Raw genomic sequence first — 23,180 nt, forward strand, 5'->3', positions numbered from 1 at the left:
TATGGCAGGTTTTAAATACTGATGGTGCAATATATGAATATTTTCTTGGCATATTTTTTTTGCAACTGATAGTTGCAGTTCAGATACAGCAAGCTATTACTTGTGACTAACAAGTTTCCCCAAAAGGTTTGTAACTGTTCTTCTCTCATAACTGAAAATATGGTGTTATGGCTACAGCAATTGTGACCCACTCTGAAAAGTAGCACTTAATACACAGACTGAAGAACAACTTGCAAACGCTTTCAGGTAGAAATGAGGAGAGACTGGGAATGAGGGCCAAACTCTACCAAAATTCCTTCGCAATTTGGTGGGTATAGTACAAATAGAATTTATTAAATAATATTACACAAAACCACCCTAATCCAGATGTTGATCAGTATATCCTTTATCGAGTTGATTTTATAATAGGTTAATTTGCATCACATTATGAATGAAGCAGACATTTCTATGCTGTAGTTGTGTTTCTACCCCAAAGCTGCTTTTATAAACACTAGTCTAGTTCACAGTATGCCAGCTTAGTTCATACTATTTTCTCTTCATGTAGTTGTACATCTAAGCAGCAACACAGTAAAAGAACTGTGCTTCTTCTAAATCTTTGTTCTTTAACTCATACCCAAAGCTTGTCCATGAGAAGCCTAAGTACTTCTACAGAATTACAAACAACTTATTTTTCCTCCCTGAACGCTTCATTCAAACAATTCTTCTTCTTTTTCTTTGGTGCTATGTATAGAAATAATACCCAACTAAGAAAACTAGGAATGTAACAATGACCGTCTGATCCAATCCAAATGTGTTAAGAAGAAGCCAGTTATTCTTAAATCATGTTTTCATATTCAAAATGATTATGTTCATGATCCATCTCCAAAAAAAGAAACAGATACAAAATTTTGGAACATTTTGAAGGCACCCTAGGATGCCATAGAAAAGTTGCATAACTACAGGTAGTCCTCAACCTACAACAGTTCATTTAGTTACCATTCAAAGTTACAATGGCACTGAGAAAAGGTGACTTATGTTTATTTTCCACAGTTGCAATCTTTCCAGCATCCACATGGTCACGTCATCAAAATTTGAATGCTTGGCAACTGGTTCATATTTACGACCGTTGCTATGTCCCAAAATCATGTGATCACCTTTTGCAAGCTTCTGACAAGCATAGTGAGTGGGGAAGCCAGATTCCCTTAATAACTGGGTTACTAATCTATCAACTGCAGTGATTCACTTAATGACTGAGGCAAGAAAGGTCATAAAATGGGCTGAAATTCACTTAACAAATGTCTCACATAACAACAGACATTTTGGGTTCAATTGTGCTTGTAAGTCGAGGACTACTTATAGTGGTTCTTTCAGTGGATATATTTACTATATGAGGTAAATAATAAGACCTTTGATTTGACATTATTTAAACTCAATTTCATTATCACTACTACAATCTGGAAAATAAATTTCCTGTTCAGAAATGCATACTTCAAAAATTACAATTGCATATATTTATTTAAATGTATTTCATTCAAGATAACCAACAGGAAATTTCCTATTAGGTTTCAATAATACATGTGAGATGGATAGATACACAAGTGAATTGATTGACTGACTGACTGACTAAATGGATTGATTGACTGATTGATTGATTGATTGATTGATTGACTGGATTGACTGGATTGACTGACTGACTGAATAGATTGACTGACTGACTGAATGAATGAATTTCATACCAATTTAGATCTTCCGCATATGTACATTCTTCAACAAATTAACACCCTGTCTGTGAATGCTTGCAACCTCAAATGAAATGCTCCTTGCACAGAAAATAATAAAAGGATCACCTATCTCCCATACATTTGCTTGGCTGATTTAATCCTGAAGATTTGCCACGCAATTTAAACAATATAATCCATTGGGATTTCAGAAGGCCTTATCTTAATATTACCTGCTCTCTGGAGCAATGCTCATCCTGAGATCTGGATAGCCACCCACTCTGCTGTTGTTTAGAGGAGCTGTGAAGACCTAGCTCTTTTACCCAAGCCTTTGACAAGGGATTGTGAGGCTCCTCAGTTCATTGTGCTTGCTATAACAATTTTATCTTTTTATTTTATGCTTTTTTTGTAATTTCTTTGATTGTTATGAACCAATCAGACCTTGCTGAGAGTTGGGCAGCACACAGGTTTAATAAATGAACACGGTAATGAAAAAGTTTATAATGGCTTGATGAACACATCTAAATTTGACCTTTGATTACTGCTGTACAAGATTCATAATCAGAAATGGCTGCCTCTATAAAGAATGAGACCATTAGGAGCACAATGACTGGTAATTTGGGCAATTTTAAATGGACAGAGTTGTCATTTTATAGTCTTTTGCACAGCATGTCTCTGCTTAAAAGGCTTCAAGGAAGTGACTTGCATAAACTGCTTTAAGTGGAAAAAAGCAGATCTGGAATTATACTCCTACTTCCTTGTTCCTTCAACAGCTCTGCATCATTGTCTTTGTTCACTGAGCTTTCACCAAAACAGATGTTTAACATATAGCACTACTATAAACTACACAAATGCTTCAGCAGTTTCAAGAAATTATCATCTTTGTTTCTAGAAAAAAAATTAATGTAACAATTATTTTTATATACGCTATGAAAGCTAAAACAAGACAAAGTATTGCTTATGTCAAATATAAGCATTTTGCCTCAAAAATAAACAAGCAAAAATATCCCTCGATGTAAATATTACAATAATATTTATTTAATGTAATGAAATAGCAATCTTTTCCGGATGTAGTGATTCAGTTATTGCATCCAATGGCAAACAATTCTTTAATATTCTCTTCCCCTTATCAAGCATATCTGGTGGAAAAAACAGGAAACACTAACTTTTTGACATAATAAATCGTTATATTTAAATTCATCCATGATTACTTTTATCAAATAAATGTGATTTAGTTCAATAGATCAAAATTAAAGACTGACTATCATTTAAAATTTAGATGCAGTGGTAGATTCTGGTTGACTGAAGGGATTGTCTACTATTGTCTCTGGAATATGCCACTGCCTTCCCTTCCATGTAACATTCCAGCAAGATAAGAGGACTCCATATGAAACCCTAAGGTTTCTGTCTCCACCAGGGCTCTTCATATTTGGCCCTTTTATGACTTGTGGACTTCAATTCCCAGAATTCCTCAGCGTTGCTCGCTGAGAAATTCTGGGAATTGAAGTCCACAAGTCATAAAAGGGCCAAGTTTGAAGATCCCTGGTCTACACTGTTTGCCTTTCAGTGAAGTACCTGAGGAACAGGTACTTCACTTTGACCCCCCCCCCAAATGGTACTCATGGCAAAAAGAACAGCATTTAGACTTACATACCACCTCACAATGCTTTATAGCATTCTCTGGGCTGTTTGCAATGTCAGCATATTGCCCCAACAATTTGGGTCTTCATTTTACTGATCATGGAAGGATGGACTCAACCTTGACCAAGTCAGGGCCAAACTGAGAGCAGAGTTAGCATGCAATAGTGCATTCTAACCCCTGCACCATCCTCTCTCTCTCTCTCTCTCTCTCTCTCTCTCTCTCTCTCTCTCTCTCTCTCTCTCTCTCTCTCTCTTCTCTCTCTCCCTCCCTCCCTCCCTCCCTCTCTCTCTTTCTCTCTCTCATATACACAGACACGAGAGAGAGAGAGAGAGAGAGAGAGAGAGAGAGATGTCACGTGACCATATTTTGGTCCCTTGGCAACCCATTCGCATTTATGGCAATTTGTGGCATCCCATCCTGCAGTCATGTGATTGCAATTTTCTATGTTTTTGCTGAAATCCAGTCTCATCTTCCAGTTTTTGTCATAAATGCCCCATAGTGAACAATAGGTTCACTTAAAAACCACTGCAAAAAAGTTTGTAAACTACTAGGCTGATTGTGTGGGTAATTCACTTTATGACTATCTTGAGATACGCCCATAATAGGCAATGACTACAACTTCTATCTTCAGAGGTTCAAAAGATAGTCCTCATAACTGCTGTACAATACAGCAGGGAAATTAAATCTCACTATCAGAATAGTGAAAGCTGTTTAAAGTGGAAGGGCAAATATCATAAATGTATTTTTGGATTCATGACAAAGGTGATATTTGTAGCTATGTATATTCTGTACAGAGTTTTGTATACATATAGTTTTTCAGCAACATAACATGATAATTACTTTTTCAATAAACTTTTGAAAATAAATTCAGTTCATAAAGAAATTAGGAAGCTAACATTTGGATACAAAAGGCTTAAAAAGATAATATAAAACAAAAAGAAAATGACCATCACCACCAAATATTGAATTTCTTATGTAAGTTACATTGAATTGAAAATCAATTTAGAAGGACCAAAATAACAAATGGTATCAATGTTATTTGTTATCTTAAAAGATTGACAATGTCTAGAACAAGAACCAAAGTCTTACCTTCACACCATGGCCTACATCATCCAATACTGTGTAGTCTATTGGTTTTCGAATATACCTTACAGGACGCTCCATGTTTGCTGGAGCTATAATTTTGTGTGTTCTGGAGGTATTCTTATTGGTTGTCAAAATGCCAATCTCTCTACGGGCAACTTTTTCTTTATGTATATCCACTGTCTGTAAAGAAAATAAAACACATAAATGCATGCTTAACAATTTGAATTTTATTTTAATGATTTTTTGCATAATATATAATATATTATACCTTGATCAATATAGAGAATAACTTAATCAGCATTTTTTCTTATGTTTGATTGCTCTCTGAAACCACCAGAGAGAGTGGGCTCTAAATATAAGTAAAACTGGAAAGAAATTGGATGTAGGCAAATAGCTTACATAACATATACCATTATTCCAAACATCATTTTTGCTAGAACATTCTCATAGTTTTAAGACAGTGTTTTCCTGCTCAGCTGGAGATTGCTTCCTCCCATGCATTCTTGCAATTATGGTGCAATTACACAATATGGAGCAAAAACACATCCAATATCATACCTTTTTTTAATTTTAACTATACCAATTAGATAGAAAAGGTAAATAACAATCTACATATAATCACAGAAAAGGAAGCTTTTTCTATAAAACAACTTGATCTCAGGAACTGTGCCATAATTAAAAGAAAGTCAACATTTTGTAAGAAAGGGGCGTTGTCTTACCTGAACGCCTTTTCTCAGCAGGATGATGTAGAGTCCAATGGATGGGTTCTATGACAGCCTTCCTGCCCGGCAGACTGGGTAAAAACTTTGGCCACACCCCTTCCTTTGGGCGTGACCCCAGTTTTGACTTAGGCGAGAAACTTTGTTGGAATTGATATTGCAGCTCTTTCTTATATACCTGCCTAGACCTAACCCCTGGGTGGGCTTGGACTCTACATCATCCTGCTGAGAAAAGGCGTTCAGGTAAGACAACGCCCCTTCTCCAGCAGGATGGCTGTAGAGTCCAATGGATGGGACATACCAAAGCCCTCATGTCCCCTTGGGAGGGAATGTCTAGGCTACCGAATTCTGAGCAGACACGACTTGCTGTAGCACTCTTCTACCAAAAGCAGCATCTGCTGCGACAAGGGAGTCTAAACGGTAATGCCGAATGAAGACGGACGGTGAAGACCAAGTTGCTGCCTTGCAAATTTCTTCCACCGGCGCTTGTGTTAGCCATGCCGCAGATGTGGCTGCGCTCCGTGTTGAATGCGCAGTCACATGTGCGGGTACTGGCAGTCCCTGCGAAACGTAGGCTTGGGCTATGCAGGCCCTGATCCACCTACCTATGGTGGAAGAAGACACCTTCTTTCCCATAGTTGATGGTTGAAAGGAAACAAATAATGCCTCCGTCTTGCGGAAGGCCGAAGTGCGTTTCACGTAGAAACACAGCGCTCTACGCACGTCCAGCTTGTGCCATCTATGCTCTAGCCTATGTTTGGGTTTTGGGCAGAAATCAGGAAGGGTCAGTTCCTGAGATCTGTGAAAGACGCTGTTTACTTTCGGAATGAAGGCCGGATCTGGCCTAAGAACGACCTTGTCCTTGAAGAAGGTACACAGATCCTTTCTTACTGACAGTGCCGCTAGTTCTGAAATTCTCCTTGCTGAAGTAATTGCCACAAGGAAGGCTACCTTCAGCGATAGGTGATGAAGGGAACATGATTCAAGAGGCTCAAAGGGTGCTGATGTCAAGGCTAGAAGGACTTTAGGCAAGTTCCAAGACGGGTACCTGTGTATGACTGGAGGCTTTGTGTTGGTCGCCCCTTTTAAGAAGGCGCTAATCGCTGGATGTTGCGCTAGGGATGTTAAGTTGTCGCAGGAGAGTAAGTTGAGAGAGCCGATATCTGTCTGCGAATAGTGTTGACTGATAGGCCCTTATTAAGACCCTCCAGGAGATAATCTAGAATGTTGGGGATAGATGCTGCAGCTGGATCTAGGTGCAGAGAAACGCACCACCTACAAAAGCCTTTCCATGTAGCATCGTAAATCCTGTTCGTGGACGCTCGCCGTGAAGCTTGTATGATCGATATCACCCCTGCCGAGTAAGATTGCTTGGCTAAACTTTGCCGCTCAAATGCCAGGCGGCTAGTTGTAGCCACTAGGGGTCTGGGTGTACGAACTTGCCCTGGCTGAGTGTTACTCTGTCCGGGGGAATCCTCCACGGGGGTGATATCGAAAGGTCCACGAGGTCGGCAAACCACGGGCGCCGTGGCCAATGCGGGGCAACGCAGACTATCTCTGCGCTTTCCAGGATCAGCTTGTGTATGGTCGCCGGTATCAAGGGCAACGGTGGAAAGGCGTACAGGAGATGTGCCGGCCACCGACAACTGAGAGCATCCGTTCCCTCCGACCCCGGAGACGGGAATCTGGGGAAGAACCTGGGAAGTTGAGTGTTCTTGTGATTGGCAAATAGGTCCAGATGCGGTTGTCCGAATCTCCAGGAGATCTCCTCGAACAGAGCCGGATCCAGGCGTCATTCCGACTGATCCACCTTGGCTCTGCTCAGGGAGTCTGCCTGGGTGTTTGCCTCCCCCGAGATGTGTTCTGCTCTGATAGAACTCACATTGGTTTCTGCCCACCGAGCCAGAGCTAATGCCTCCTTCATTAGTTCCACTGATCGCGTTCCCCCTTCCTTGTTTACATGGGCCTTGGCTGCTACATTGTCTGTTAACACGAGGACGTGCCTCCTTGTTACTAGGTATGAGAAATGACGTAGAGCCAGGTGGATGGCCCGGAGCTCTAGCCAATTGATACTGTGTGAAAGGTCCTTCTGGTCCCACTGGCCCTGTGCTATCTGGGTTCCCAAGTGGGCTCCCATCTGTCGTGAGCGTGACCCTGTCCGGCTCTTTGAATACGCTTCCCTTGAGTATCTTGGAGATATCCACCATTTCAGTGATCTCATCACCTGTACTGGTACCAAGACCTTCCTGTTGGAGGTGCTGAGATTCCTCCTCTGGTAGGGTAGGAGGAACCACTGCAACTCCCTCGAGTGGAGCCTTGCCCATGGTATAATGCCCATGCAAGATATCGTCTTTCCCAGGAGTTTTGAGAGCTGTATCAAGGGCACTCTCCTGATTCTCTGAATTTGGTGAATTAGCTTGGATATGCTGATTCGTCGTTCCTGGGAAAGGTATACCCTGCACTGTGACGAGTCTATTACTGCGCCTAGGTGTTGCAGCCTCCTTGAGGGAGTGAGGTGACTCTTGGCCAAATTGACCGAGAATCCATGCCCCTGTAGGGTTCGGATTGTTGTCTTGAGATCTGCCTTTGCTTGTTCCTGAGATCTGGACTGGATCAAGATGTCGTCCAGATAAAACTGTACGCGAACCGGCATCAGCCTGAGATGGGCCGCTATTACAGCTAGGATCTTGGTAAATACCCTTGGCGCTGAGGATAGCCCGAAGGGTAGGGCCCTGTATTGGTAATGTCGGCCCGCGTAGGTAAATCTGAGGAATTTCCGGTAACTGGGATGAATGGGAATGTGTAGGTACGCCTCTGTTAGGTCTATTGAGGATAGTAGATCATCTTCCCTGACGCTGGCTAGGATGGATTTCAAGGAGTGCATCTTGAACCTCCTGTATTTTATGTAATAATTCAGGCCCTTCAGGTCCAATATTGCTCTCCATCCTCCTGATGACTTCGGGATAACGAAGAGGATGGAATAAAATCCTCTTCCTTTCTCTCCCTTTGGTACCCTCTCTATGGCTTGAATTGACAGGAGGTGAGCTATGGCCAAAGTTAACAACCTTGCCTTGTGTACCTTTCTGGAGATGGGACATCTGATGAACCGGTTTGGTGGGGGAGAACAAAAGTCTAAGGTCAGACCATGTCTGATCGTCTCCAAGACCCAGGCGTCGGTAGTGGTCTGCTCCCAGACCTCGATGAAATTTCCTAACCAACCCCCGATGGGAGTGTCCCGTTTGGCATCACTTGGTGCGCTTAAAGGATCTGCCTCCCGATCCCCTATATGGATGTCTGGACTGGAACTGGCCTCTGGCTCCTGTGCTTTGGCGATCCTGGGGTCGATCCTGTCTCGGGTAGAAGGATCGCGAGCCTCTGGGCCAGTCCCAGGATTGCCCTGACCGAAAGGGCTGCCTCCATTCCCAGGGGCTTCCTGGACGGGATCCCTATCTCCGGAAGTCTTGGCTGCTTCTCCTATCAAACTTCTTTGATGGGTGAACTAAGATCTTCCTCTTGTCTCTGCCCTCACTGACATGCGGGTCCAGAATGGACCCAAATAGGGAAGCCCCGCTGTATTTGGACATCGAGAGACGCCACTTGGACCTCAGGTCTGTCTTCCAATTTTTGAGCCACAGTAGTCTACGTGAGGCCACTGTGGCCGCAATGGATCTTGCCGCGTACTTTGTTGCGTACAGCGAAGCGTCAGCCATGAACTGAGAGGCCGCGAGGAGCTTGGCCAATGTCTGGTGTACTCTGACCTGATCTGGAGGCACCGTGCTTTGCAGTTCCCTCAACCACATGATGCAGGCCCTCGCGAAGAATGATGATGAAGTGGCTGCTTTAGCCGCCCAGGCTGCAGCCATGTGGGAACGACGGAGGGAGTGTTCAAATTTCTTTTCTTCAGGTTTCAAGGCTTCCGCCATGTCCCCTGGAATTGCGGAGGTAGAAAATAATGAGATCAAGGGGTTATCTACCGTGGGGACCTCTAACATGTTCGAGAAGGAGGGAGAGAGGTTGAAAAGCTTTCTTTCCACGCTATTGGGTACCGGTGGGCTTGCAAGTGAGGACCATTGTTCCTCTACCGTGGTCATGAAGACCTCCGGACATGGAATGTACTTATCCTGTGGAACCTTTTTGGCAAATAGAGGATTGGCCTCCTTGCTTGTAGAGGGCTTCTCTTCCTGTACTGATGTGAGGCTGACCGTGGAGACTGCCTTTATCAGGAGTGATCTTAGGAGTGCTGGGTTAAAGAGGCCAGAGCTTGCCGCCTGCTCAGGTGCGGTCTCCTCATCCTCCGAAAGGGGCATGTCTGACATATCGAGGTCTAATGAGTCACCCTCTCCTATTTGAGAGGAAGTCTCAGAAATGTTGGTAGGGGGCGGCCTAGTTCGTCCCTTATGGGGTGTATGAAAAGCCACTTGCCCCTTAGAAGCCATGAACTGGGAAAAGGCATCCTGCATGAATGCCTGAAATTGTGCCGACCATATGTTCTCCTGCGCTTTGTCGCTGGAGTGGCGCACTGGAGTGTGGTCGGGTGAAGAAGCTGGTGAGGAGGGATTGGAGGAATCTAACTGTTCAGTTTCCCCAGGAGGAGACCAAGTTTTGAGAACCTCCTGGGCAGTAGGTTCCGAGCTGGGCGCCACCACTGGGACAGGGGAAACCACGCTTGTCCCATTGGAATTGGTTCTCTGCGCCCTGCTAATTTGTCGTTCTAAAGCCAAATGTCTCCTCAAAGCCTCTCGCTCAGCCGTTTTAGATTGTCCCTTCTGAGTAAGGTGCTTTGTTTTAGCCTTCTTCTTCCCCCCCACCTCTGGTTCAGAAGATCTGCGTTTTTGTTGCTGCTGTGGGGGGGACAATTGAGGGACCTCAGTGACTGAATACGAGACATTGTCTGCCATTGTGCCAGGCACCCCGAGTAGGCAATGCCTGGAGTGGGGGAATAAGATACGCAGATCAGATGCAGATGCTTGGGGCTGTTGCCCTCTTCTGCCTATACAAACAATGGCCGGACAGACAGGATTCTTTGGACAGGAGATCCTGCAAGGCAGTGACTAAAGGTCACTATAGGAACAGTTAGAGAAATTATTCCTCCTCACCTCCTCACCTAAGTCCAGACACAATGCATTTAATATCTCCCTCTCCCCCAGTCTGTGGCTGTGGCAGCAGACCACGATCAGAACTGATGGTAGTTCTCTTTCTTTTTTCTCTTCCTTCCTCTTGCCCCAATGTGTTGAGGTAACCTCAGGCGATTGCATAAAGGGTCCCTTCTTTATCTGCAGGGGAAAGGAGCCCAGATGGTAGCCCCACCCACAAAGGGAAAACGGCGGGTTGATCCGCTCGTTCAAAATGGCGAATGGGAGGAAGCCACACCTCCCAATAGTCGCCCGGGAAGCCACGAGGCTCAACAATGGCGGATCTTTAAATTCAGCAAAAGGTAATTCCTTTGGCCTTAAGGGGGCTGCGCCTCTCCGCTGAGGAGAAAGAACGGCGCTAGAGCTCTGCTCTGTTCAGGGCGTGCTTCTCGCGCCGCTCAGCTGATCGATGCCGAGCGGCGCCACGGTTTGCTGCTTCCCGCGCCGCTCAGCTGTTTAGCGCCGAGCGGCGCCTCTGTTCCGTCGGCCGAGCGGAGTCGGCCACTCAGCTGTTTGTCGGGCCGGAGAGCGGCGAGCAATCCGGTGTGAGGTCCCCGCGCCAAACAGCTGCTCGGTGGGCCGGATATCGGCGAGCAATCCGGCCCCGGTCCAAGCCTCCCCGGCTAGCCGCCCTGAAGCCCCTCTCACCACTCCGACGATCCTGGCTGCACCCGTCAAAGATCCTATCAGCTGCCAGAAAACCTTGCTTTCAAATTGGAAGGAAGAGGGGAAGATTTCTCTTTTTTTGGGAGTGAAATTCCTTTTTGTTTCCTGAGAGCTGCTTCTCGCACTTCTACCAGGCTTCGAGACTGAGTCAAAACTGGGGTCACGCCCAAAGGAAGGGATGTGGCCAAAGTTTTTACCCAGTCTGCCGGGCAGGAAGGCTGTCATAGAACCCATCCATTGGACTCTACAGCCATCCTGCTGGAGAAGAGATGGATCTCAAAAGTAATTAGAAAAAATATCCTGGAAGAAAATCAGTTTTCTGGTCACAGAAAAATCTAAATTTAAAATATTATGCATATATCAAGAACCTATAATCAGAAACTAAACATTTTTTAAACTATAGAATTCTTCTATTCTGGAAGATATATTAAATTTTGCTAATTATTTTTTTTACTTTGCTGATGTTTATAGTTTTTAACTGAGATTAATCACATCCTGGCAAGTTGGTACCCATGGAAATTCAATAAAATAAATAAAAATAAGGATAGCAAATGTCAGCCTCCTCCTACATTTGTCAGCCTCCTCCTTTTCATGGTTTCAGGTTTTTAAATTTTTCTCCATTGTTATGAATCAGGAGACTTAGCACATAGACACAAAATTAAAAGAAAAGAGGAAAAGACATACTGGAAAATTGTTATCAATAGCACCAACTACAAGAAAGATTACTCTCCTAGTTATATATTATACAACTTAAATACAAATTCCTAATGATGCTTTTCAGATATTTGAGATAATTCTTAATATTATGTTTTACAATATAAAGGAACCACAAATACAAAGTCTCTGCACCATTTATAATTCCATAAATTGCAAAACACAATGCAAGGTAATTCGGGAAACAACTTAAAAGGTAACGGTGTATATAAATATCAAGAATTAGAACTTATTCAAAATGAAATTTTAAAAACATATTCAAAATTACTAGAAGAATAATCTTTCTTGTACTTGATGCTACTGATAACAATTTTCCAGTATGTCTTTTACTCTTTTTTAATTTTGTGTCTATGTGTTAAGTTTTTTAATTTCCTGATTCATAATGATGGAGAAAAATTTTTAAAAGCTTGCAATCTATAAAAACCTGGAAGAAAGTATTTGAATATGTCAGTAAAATTTCAGATTTTGGCAATGATGTTTGCAAATGGTTTTGTTCCAAGGTCCAGTCCCAGCTAACAATCGGAATTTCATTTCAATTTCCCAATCAATCTCTTAAATTGTTAAGTTTAACACAATAACACACATTTGCACATGTAGCCAAATCCCAACATCCGGCAATCTTGTATTTAGCCTCATCCTCAATTGCTTTTTATTCTAAAGATAATTATTGTAAGAAAATTATTGTAATTATGTATGCACATGTGATGCATCCAAATTCTAGAAATAGATCAGACATAGCAAGAATTATTTGGCAAAGATCAAACTTTACCCTGGATAATTTTTCTCTGTCCAGAAAACACTGAAGAAAGTTAACATTTGGAAAGCAGCAGGCCCAGATAATATCCCTGGACATGTTCTTAAGTAGGGGTGTCAAACTGCCGGCCCACGGGCTGGACTCATCATCCGGAAGCCATGCCCACCCCATTGCCGGCAATCTCAAAATAGTTCCGATACATCTCGTGACGTCACGTGACATCACGAGTTTGACATGTCTGTTCTTAGGGAATGCACAGATGAGCTGTCTTGTGTTCTTATACAGTTATTTTCAATTTCTCAATGCAGCAGGCAGTGGTCCCATCGTGTTTTAAGACAGCCATCATTTTGCCTGTGCCAAAAAAGTCCACAATTATAGGCCTCAATGATTACCTTTCAGTTGCACTGACATCCATCATTATGAAATGCTTTGAGATGCTGATAAAAGGATATTATTGTATGTAGCCTCCTGCCAGCATTTGACCCGCTTCAGTTTGCTTACCGACCAAATCGCTGTACGGAGGATGCTATTTCTTCTGTTCTCCATCTGAGCTTGGAGCACTTAGAGGAAAGAAATGCTCATGTGCATTTGTTGTTTGTCAACTTCACTTCAGCGTTTAACACAATAATTCCCCAGCATCTAGTAGACAAACTGGGTCTTTTAGGCTTAAACACTCCTTTGTGCAACTGGATTCTTGATTTTTCTTACTAACAGGCCCCAATATGTGTAAGCAGGAACAAATATTTCTAACATCATTTTCTTGAGCACAGGTTCTCCTCAGGGCTGCATCCTAAGTCCGCTGTTCACCTGGTTGACCCATGACTGTTGTGCTAGGTTTGCCACAAACCATATTATGAAGTTCGCAGATGATACAACAGTTGTGGGCCTATTCATGATATTAATGAGGGTGCTTACCACAAGGAGGTTGAGGGTTTGGTGAACCGATGTAAGGAAAACAGCCGAGTGCCTGATGGTGTATAAGGACACATCTGCCATGTACTCAGAGGTCGCTATCAGTTTGGTCAGGTCCTGGTGGACTCTGACCTCCTCCAGGGGAATCCTCTCCTGAAGTTGCCTAAGGGAAATTCTAGCGAAAAAGGAAGTGGAGGTTGCCGCCTTCACTGCCCACGCAGATGCTTGATGAGCTTTGCAAAATGCTAGCTCGGATTTCTTATCCTCCGCCTTAAGGGCATCAGATACATCTGCTGGTACCCTGGTGGCTGAGAATAGTGGGGCTAGGGATTCATCCACTTTAGGCACCTCCAATAGATCAGTTAAATTTTGGGCCATATCTACTATCTTATGCTCAGCTCTCCCCTGGGAAGGTTGTGCGACCAGGGATTCCCATTGTCCCTGAACATTCTTAAGGAATAAAGGGCAACAGAGGATTTGCTGACACCGAATTACCGGTTCCGAGAACAGCGGATTCGTGTCTTGACCAGCGGAGGCCTCCAGGGTGGGAATAGGGTCAGAAGTGATCTTACCCGCTGCGCATGCCCTGCAAAGTAGGGATGGAAAAAGTGAAGCGTTAAAGAGCTCTGCCATGGGATGGGAATCTTGTGGAGGCTCCTCACAATCCGACCACTGGTCTGTCATTCCATCATACTCAGAGGAGCTGGAAGAGTCTAATCCTGGTGAATGGTGGGGCGAGGTAGCACTAGGGTGGTCGAGCAGTGTGGGTCGTGTTGAGACGGTTGGCATTGAGGACCTTGGCAGGGATGAAGGTTGGAATGATCCGATGAGGCCATCGCTTGAAGGACTGCCTGCGATATTATGGTCTGCAGCTGATCAGCAAAGGAAGGCTCCTGTGAAGGACGAAGCCCTGCTGCAGTCGGTGTGAAGGTCGCTGTAGGTTCCGTGGAGGGGCCTGGCGGCTCAAGTTCTTCCCCAAAGAGAGGTGGGCCTCCCTGACCAAAGCTCTGTACTGAGACCTGCTGAAGCTCTCGTTCTGGGGACCACGCCCTTGATGAAGTAAGCAATTGTGGTTCCATCTCAGGAGCTGCAAGCGGGGGAAGTGGTGATTTACGCCCTTCCCCAGCTGACAATCATTGAGCCCGAGAGAATTGCTTCTCCAGGGCTCGGCCTGCTTGTCAGTTGACTTACTTGACCTCTTGCCAGATTTAGATTTAGCTTTGGCATTTCCCTTAGCCCCGGCATCTTGACAAGGAGATATTTGACTGGGTTGCCTGATAGCAGCAGAAGTCTGTGGCTCAGTGTTGTCTGCCATGGTTAACCGAGAGAGGTTCGATCTCAATCTGCAATCAGTGTGGTCCGGCCCACTGGCCAAGCAGGACTCACGCTGGGCGTGTCAAGGCATTCATTACCCAGGGAAGAGACAATGTCAATGTGTCCATGATGCACAATCCTGGGACCCGTGGGGTGACGAGATCTCACGTGTCTCACTTTAGTGGCGATGGTCAGGTCCTAATGAGCAACCACTAGATGCAGAGTGGCAGATGGAAAGGTGAAGGTATGCTAAGTTGTAAATGTCTGTGCCAAATCATCTGTGCAGTGGAGAGTTGGTGCTGGAGAAAACTGCCAAATATAGTTTGCAAGTAGGGATTGAATAAACAGCTCTGAATTTGGGTGGTAAAATTGATGAGCAACCACTAGATGCCTTATAAGGAAGGGGGAGGCCCAGCGCTGAGGCAATTAAAATGGCAGCTACCGAGATTGGAAAGAAGAAACAATTAGTGGGGTAATCCCAACTAGTGCCCGCAGCTGCTAGGCAATGAAGCCGGAAACTCCAATTGTTCTGTCTAGCTGCTGTTTGCAGAGTACTGTGTGAGGTGGGGCCCCACTGAAATGAAGCTGTTAAGACTAGAATTAGCTCCGGAGGAACGGTCACCTTGTGGCACACCAAAATGGCGTCTGCGCTGCCGAGTCAGGGAGAGGGCAAACCGTTTAAGCCTGAGGGGAGCCGAAATTGTCTGTCCCGCTGCTCCAAAACGGTCTCCCTCCTATGCAAACAAAGGGAGAATCCTTTTGATGATCCGTGCCGATCAGCTGGGAGGCGCGGCGGCTGCGGTGCCTTCCAGCAGCGACAGAGAGTTAACAGAGCCAAAAAGCAGTCTCGCAGCCGGAATCTGCTGAATTTTGAATACCAGGAGAATGCTAAGTAATGGGAGCGAGATTGAACCCCGTGCTGAGGAAGCCTACCTAGCTGCTGGGACATCCTCTGAGGCCCATGGTAGCTTAACGGCTCTCCAAAATGGCGGCCGCAGTTTGAAGCCTGGGGAGCTTCAACTGACAGTATCTAGAAGGACCCTGGAGGAGAGAGTGGGACAGAGACAAATTAGCCTCTGCAGAGAGGGGATTTTAAAAGTGGAATTTGCAGCTCCTATGGGAGCTGACAGTTAAGGGAAGCTTCAGATGACAGAAGCCTAGGATCTTACTTTCAGCTGACAGAAGCCTGGAATTTTAAGGGGGGGGTGGGAGGAACAGGAGCTGTATAGCTTCTGTCCCTTCCACTCAAAGGAAGAATCCACTAATGGGTTAGAAGGAAAAATATTTCCCCTGAATCAAACCTGTCAGAAGTCAAACTTTGGTAGTCAAAACTGTCACATCCTCATGGGCAAATAGACTAAGTTGAAACTGGGAAGTACCAGCAAGGACGGGCGTGACAACTTTGACAACCTAGTCTGATTGGACAGGAGGATTGAAATAACCCATTGGTGGATTCTTCATCCATCATGCTGGAGAACAGCCTAGTTTCAAATACTGGAAAAACGAAAGAGATCATTGTCAATTTCAGAAAAGGCAGGCACAGCAACACACCTCTGTGCATTAATGATTCACCTGTGGAGATGGTTACCAGCATCAAATTCCTGGGCGTGCAGTTAACAAATAGGTCGGCTTGGTTGTGACACTGGTGAAACGGGCACAGCAGCGCCTTCATTTTCTGCATCACATGAGAAAAGCACATCTTCCTTCCCCTGTCCTTACCACTTTCTACAGAGGGATGATTGAGAGAATCCTGTCATACAGCATGACAGTCTGATTTAGAAGAATCACTGCTTCAGACAGGAAGATGGTGCAGAGAGTGGTGAGGATGGCTGAAAAAATTATTGGCAGTTTCCTCCCTTCCATCCAGGACATAGCACATAAGCGTTGCTTGAGCAGGGTCTGCAACATTGTTTGGAACATTACCCACTCTTTTCACAATCTGTTTTTCTTGTTACCTTCTGGGAGGAGGCTTCGTGGGATCCGAACCAGAACATCCAGATTCAGTCACAGTTTGTTCTATACTGTATTAACCTTGTGAACTCTAAAGCTTCCTCCTTCCGTTATGTATTCAAGATGGACAGTGATTAATATTTATATGTTACTTATATATGTAAGGGTATAGGTCTATACATATGTTGTATATAGTATGTTTAAATGTGTGTTATGTATGTGTACACTTTGAGAGCAAGCAACTAAATTTCATTTTTAATGTGTGCCATTGTGCCCACATTAAAAATGACAATAAATATATCTATAATATCTATAATATATTCACAGATTGCTGGAAGAATAAAAAGTGACCTCAAGAAAGAATGCCATAACATTTAGACAGAACCAAGAACACCTATTAGTATGTATATACATACATACATACTTGTTTTCTGAGGTTTTCGCAGGTGTTTGTATGTAGGTCTTATATACATACATACATACATGCATACATACATACATACATATCTCTAATTTCATTAAAAATTCGAATCCTGGGTAAAGCCATGTAGTAAAAACCAAACAAATACGATCACCAGGATAAAATCAAACTAAGCTCAGCATTTTATTAAACAATTTTTAGTCTGATTTTATCCTGGTGTTTGTATTTGTTCGGTTTTTACTATACACATACATACATATATATATATACATATATGATCTTTGGTTATTCGGGTTTTCTCCCGCATAAAATTGGAAGTGTCTTGGCGACATTTCGACGAAGTCCCATTTGTCATCTTCAGGCTAGTGTTTTCAACTTCGTGCTCCTCGAAGCACGAAGCTGAAAACACCAGCCTGAAGATGATGAATGGGACTTTGTCGAAACATCGCCAAGACACTTCCAATTTGACGCAGGAGAAAACCCGAATAACCAAAGACCTACATACAAACACCTGCGAAAACCTCAGAAAACATATGTGTGTGTGTGTGTGTGTGTGTGTATAATATAAACTATTAAAATATGACCTTGAGACAGAATAAATAAAAGACTGCATGATAAAATGGATGCAATTTTTAAAGAAATAATTACATTACAACAAAGGAACTTATGAAAAAATTCAGTGACATTTACCTCAAGCTATAATTTAAGAGAAAGTTAGTACAAAATGTTTTACTGATAAAATTTTAGTTGTTCCACTATGAATTTTCTAAAGCAAGTACATTAAAAAACACAAATTATTAAGGTATATGCTAATAGTATAAGAATTAAATAGGGATAAAATTGAAAAAGAGTCACTTTGCCAATAATATTAAACTGGAAAACCAAAGCTGGGGAGTGCTAAAATTGTTAAACTATCTTTGTTGGACTATCAAGTTCCATGGATGCGATAGTCAGATTTAAGCTGTCAATACTCTCAGCTATATAACAGACTTTTGAAAAGTATGAATCTCTCTTACACCATCATTTTATTCACATAGATATTGAGGCACTGTATATTAAAAATGGACTTCAATCCATCAAAATCGTCACTGATGGCAATGCAACTTGCTTTGTAATCAGACTATATGATAAATATATCACTGTGGAAATAATGTATATTTGCAAACAATGATATATCTATTGGCACATGTATGGTTCTACAATATGCCTATATATACATGGCTACCTAGAACCATATCTTGTCAGCTCTGACAAATCATAATAACATCCATTAAAAGCAAAGTGTCTGCTTTATTGGCTATAAAATAAAGAATGATGGATGCCATTTATTTGTGTCAACTTCATCACAGAATTCTTTTGGATAAAAGTGGAGGGATACTAATATTTTTGTCAGCATCTGTAAATCCTCCTATTTTTCATAAGTTTCTGTGAAAGTCTTTTAAAAAATTATTTCCTTCTAATATGAATATATATGACGGGCCTTTTACTTTAATTTAGAGGCTTATTTTATTTTGTGATATTTTATTATATTGAACTATAGCATGATCTAGTACTAATTGTTGTTTTATGTTAAGTTTGCATATGCTTAGTTATAATAAACATATGGAAAGTAATATTACTGCTATCACTAGTACAAGATGGATAATTTAGGAAAGCATGAGGCTATCATGCAAAAGTGCCTAAAGTCTGAAAAATAAATTCACTACCATGTTTTTCCAAGCTTATCTACTTGTAGCAATGCCACTTCTTTAAAAAGATTTACCTCTAGTAAACAGCCAATCACTTCCTCTATACATGTTTACAGACGCTGTGAATTTTTTGATAAAAATCTGGTATGTATTTCATAATATCATTCAAATGTCATGGAGGAATGATTTAGATAAATCTTTGAAGAAAGATTGGGTCGATGTGCAGGGATCTGTTTTGCATCTTTATTAATCAATATCACTGCAAAGGAAAAGAATGTGAAGTTCTCAGAAGGCTAACCTTTGGCCCTACAAAACTCCAATCTCTTAACCTCAAAACTACCAAGTATTGTTGGATTGAAAATTGATCAGCAGGAATTAGAGAGTCTTTTATGCACCTTGCAATGTAGGCGAATCAAATGATCAATCTGGTTGACCAGCTCTATTTCCAAGAAGATGCTAGAATATTACTTATTGACTTCCCCCCTTTTCTTGTAATTATCATTAGTATCAATCCTATAAAAAGTTGCCACCCCTGGAATGTGACTTAGATTCTAGATATACTGAGCTATAACTCACATATCCTCCAACTAGCATAAAAAAAATCACAGGATAGTTTTTCATAATAACAACTCCTCCAGCTTATTCTAACCCAGGGTCCCCAACCCCAATCTGTGGACCAATACCGGACTGCGATATGCCAGTAACCAGTCCGCACAAACAAGCAAAGCTGCAGCTGCGGGATGCAGGCAGCACACAAAACCACACCCCCTTTTGTCCGCAGAAAAACCTCTCTCCACAGAACCGGTCCCTAGGGCCCAAAAGATTGGGGACCTCTGTTCTAACCAATTTATAGATGCATTATATTTTTGCATAAATAGCTGTTTTGTTTCAATTCAATAGTAGCAATTTGCATATACACTGAACTTAAACTTACATTATTGAACGACCTAATAGCAGGCTGTGATTAATTTTCAAATTTTCTAATACTGAACATTTTTACTAGAAAGTGGAATAAGATCATAATGTTCTTGGTGCTGTGTTTACATTCCACAGAATGAGAATAGAAATTTTGGTCTGAAGCACAAAATCCAGTATCTGGAGACCTTATGTTTCCACTATTAATAATATACTCACAGTCCTCAGAGTTACTCAGATAAGCTTGGAAAAGCAGTCAGGCAGGCAGCAGTTAATAAAGCGTCAATTTCAGAACCCAGACACAGACTTTAACTGTGTTTTTTTTAATACCAGAAAATTATATTACTGCTCCTATAAGCTGGAACTTTCCTAAACAAAGCCCAGGAATAAGAATCTGCTGTAATCATTGTAACTATAACAGTTTTGGTATTTATAAAAATTGGATTTACAAATTTAATTTATTTTTGAAACTTGCCCTTTTTTGAAGAAATATGTCGAAAGGATCTAGCAAATGTTTATTTCTTGTTGTGCAGGGCACCTAGCTGACTGTCAGGTTTCTCCCAGTTGATGCTAGAAAATTCACAGGCATTATTTCAAGGCCAAAATGCTTTGAAAAATGTATATCGTATATGTATATTGCAAACACTAAAGAGCCATTAAAGAAGGAATTCAGCACCTGCTAAATGTAAAATCAAGCACTGTTTCTAGTGAAAATATCTCGCTCCTGCAGGATAACTAGTTAACAATCTCTCATCTATATTTATTTGCCACCTAGAACAACAATGCAATGCACCAGCTTGATCTCAGGGCATTAATTTCTAACACTGTAAGATTTAACCAGTGGTAGGATTCAGCCAGTTCGCACTGGTTTGGGAGAACCGGTAGCTAAATTTACCTGAATTCGGAGAACTGGCTGGCTTCAGGAAGTCCAGTTTAGGCCTCAGAGACCTCCCAGGCCTAGATCAGCCCACCTGAAATGCATGGATACCACTTCCGTAAGTCCGTTCTAGGCATCAGAGGCCTGGAGGGGGCCTCCCAGGCTTAGAATGGCCCACCAGAAGTGATGATGCCACTTCTGGAAGTCTGTTCTAGGTATCAGAGACTCAGGCCTGCATCACATAATAGAAATGGTTTTTCAGCTATTTGAATCCCACCACTGGATTTAACCGTCTTCTTTCTACCCTCACAATCACCCACAAGATTTTTTTATATATCTATTTCTGAGTTATATCAACCCTCATAGAAATTAAAGTTTTCAACTCTGATCTTGAGGTTCTGAAGAAAGACTTGCTTCCATATGCATTTTCCTCTTTAAATATAAAGAGAAAGAAAGAGAAAGAATGTTCAACTGATAACACCTCAGTCTCCAGTTAAATATCTGCATGTGAAAATATAGAAAGCTTTTGAAGCAAGTTCCACAGTCTATGAATAGATAACTACTCACATTAACAGAATCTCCAGCATATCTTAAAACAGTTCTTAATTGTATGGCATTAAGCTTTCATTCACATTTTGTTCTCTGTGAAAACCTGCCAAGACTTGATTTTACCATCACATCGCAATAATAACAATAACAAGGAGAAGAAGGAGAAGAAGAAGAAGAAGAAGAAGAAGAAGAAGAAGAAGAAGAAGAAGAAGAAGAAGAAGAAGAAGAAGAAGAAGAAGAAGAAGAAGAAGAAGAAGAAGAAGAAGAAGAAGTTATTCCCAAAATAACTGTGATGCTGACTGACATTTATTCCATTTTTGCATAGCATGTGTTTGTTGTATGGAAAAAATTAGAAACACAAATCTTGCTGCTCTTATTTTGCTAAAATATTAGGGAATTCTGCCAAGGTTTAGCAGAGTATAGAAGAAACGGATCTTTAAAATATGAAATAAAAGCAGACAAAATGAAGAAATATGATTTTCTTAAAATAAACAGAAATATTATCTTTCCTTAATCTGTCAAAGGCAAAGCACCAAAAATAAAAATAGGAAAACAGGAAATGTGCAATCTGTTTTTGTTTCTTTATACCCTGCATAGTTAAGGCACATACTCAATATTTGTGCTTTTGTATGGGAAGTAACTCCAAAATGCATAATATGGATAAGTACATGAAAACAGATGCCCAACTAATCAAACCTACTCACTTCCATTTAAAGCTTACCAATAGCATCCAAGATTTTATATTTTTCATTCCAATTTTCATGTTTTCAGTTCTGATATGTATCACAAAAGCACCTAAAGACACATACTGAGATATATGAGTAGATTTTACATTGAAAGGATAATTGCTCTTTAAAAATCAGAAGAGGGATTCTTTACAAATAGAATACTCAAGGTATGTTCAAAACTATATGCTCAAAAAAAGCAGGAACATAAGCCTGATGGTTCCTTCCCTAAGTCTTCAATCCACCTTTTAAAGCCTTTTTAAATTGGTATCTTCACAGTTTAATTACAGATACAGGGAAGGTTTCCTTTTCATTGGGAATCTCTCACTTTCATTAAAAGAGAGGAACTTCTTGTATCTGTAGAAATATCAAGGTTGGAAAGTACTGATCTTCACTATTCTTTTTCTTTCTTTCTTTCTCTCTTTCCTTCCTTCCTTCCTTCCTTCCTTCCTTCCTTCCTTCCTTCCTTCCTTCCTTCCTTCCTTCCTTCCTTCCTTCCTTCCCTATCATAAAATTGCAAATATTGGGATCTTTCATCATGTGTGTTGATGATCAAGTTTGTTGTTCTTTTATTCGTGTATTAAATTTGTACTTCTCTTTTCTCAAGGGATTTAAGATTGATGTATGCAGCATTCCTTCCCTCAGTGAGGCTCGCTGTTTTGAAAAATAATAATTGTATCATCCAGTGAGGTCTCATGGCTAAAAGTGAATCTCATCCTGCAGTTTTATCTTATTAAAATTATATTATACAGGTAGCCCTCACCTTACAACTACAATTGAGCCCAAAATTTATGTTGCTAAATAAGAAATTTGTTAAATGAGTTTTCCCCATTTTACGACTTTTCTTGCAACATTTGTTAAGTGAATCATTGCAGTTGTTAAATTAGTAAAAGGGTTTTTAAGTGAATCTGGCTTCCCCATTGACTCTGTTTTTGGCGGCACTTCTGATCAGCTACAGCATGCCATGGAGAGCCTGGCTGATACGGGAAAGGCAGGAGCGCACACAGACTTCACTTTTTTCCTTTGACAGCAATGGGGTTAGGGTTGCTGCAGTCTGTGTCCATGTCTGCTATGCGCTCATCCATCAGCCATGCTCTCCATGCCTCGGATCAGCTGCAGCATGCTGTGGAAAGCAAGGCTGATGTGGGCTATGCAGGAAACTCCGCTTTTTTCGGTGGAGCGCTCCGTCCTGGGGAAAAGCACCAGCGGCCTAATTCTAACCTCTGCCCTGCCCCCTCCCTCATCTCGCCTCACTCTGCAGGACGAGCCTCCTGCCCACTGCCCCATCTGCCAGAGACCCCCTGGATCTCCCCCAACTCTGCCCGGCCCCCATTGGCATCTCTCCCCAGGAGCAACATCGGAGTGGCCACACCCACCCAGTCTGCCGTGACCACCATAGCCACGCACATCCAGTGGACC

General features: G+C 42.1%; 1 protein-coding gene across 6 annotated transcripts in view; it reads right to left on the reverse strand.

The window, feature by feature from the left end:
- The window catches only part of ABI1 (abl interactor 1), a 140,229-nt gene that overhangs the window by 31,980 nt on the left and 85,069 nt on the right, over positions 1-23,180 (reverse strand). For all 6 annotated transcript variants that reach the window (XM_039357656.1, XM_039357654.1, XM_039357652.1 and 3 more), the window contains exon 3: positions 4,429-4,605. In XM_039357656.1, coding sequence (XP_039213590.1) covers positions 4,429-4,605 — 177 coding nt within the window. The remainder of the gene's footprint in view (positions 1-4,428; positions 4,606-23,180) is intronic.

Source organism: Crotalus tigris, unplaced genomic scaffold (assembly GCF_016545835.1).
Source record: "Crotalus tigris isolate CLP2741 ecotype Arizona unplaced genomic scaffold, ASM1654583v1 scf7180000018940.2059657, whole genome shotgun sequence".
Classification (NCBI taxonomy): domain Eukaryota; kingdom Metazoa; phylum Chordata; class Lepidosauria; order Squamata; family Viperidae; genus Crotalus; species Crotalus tigris.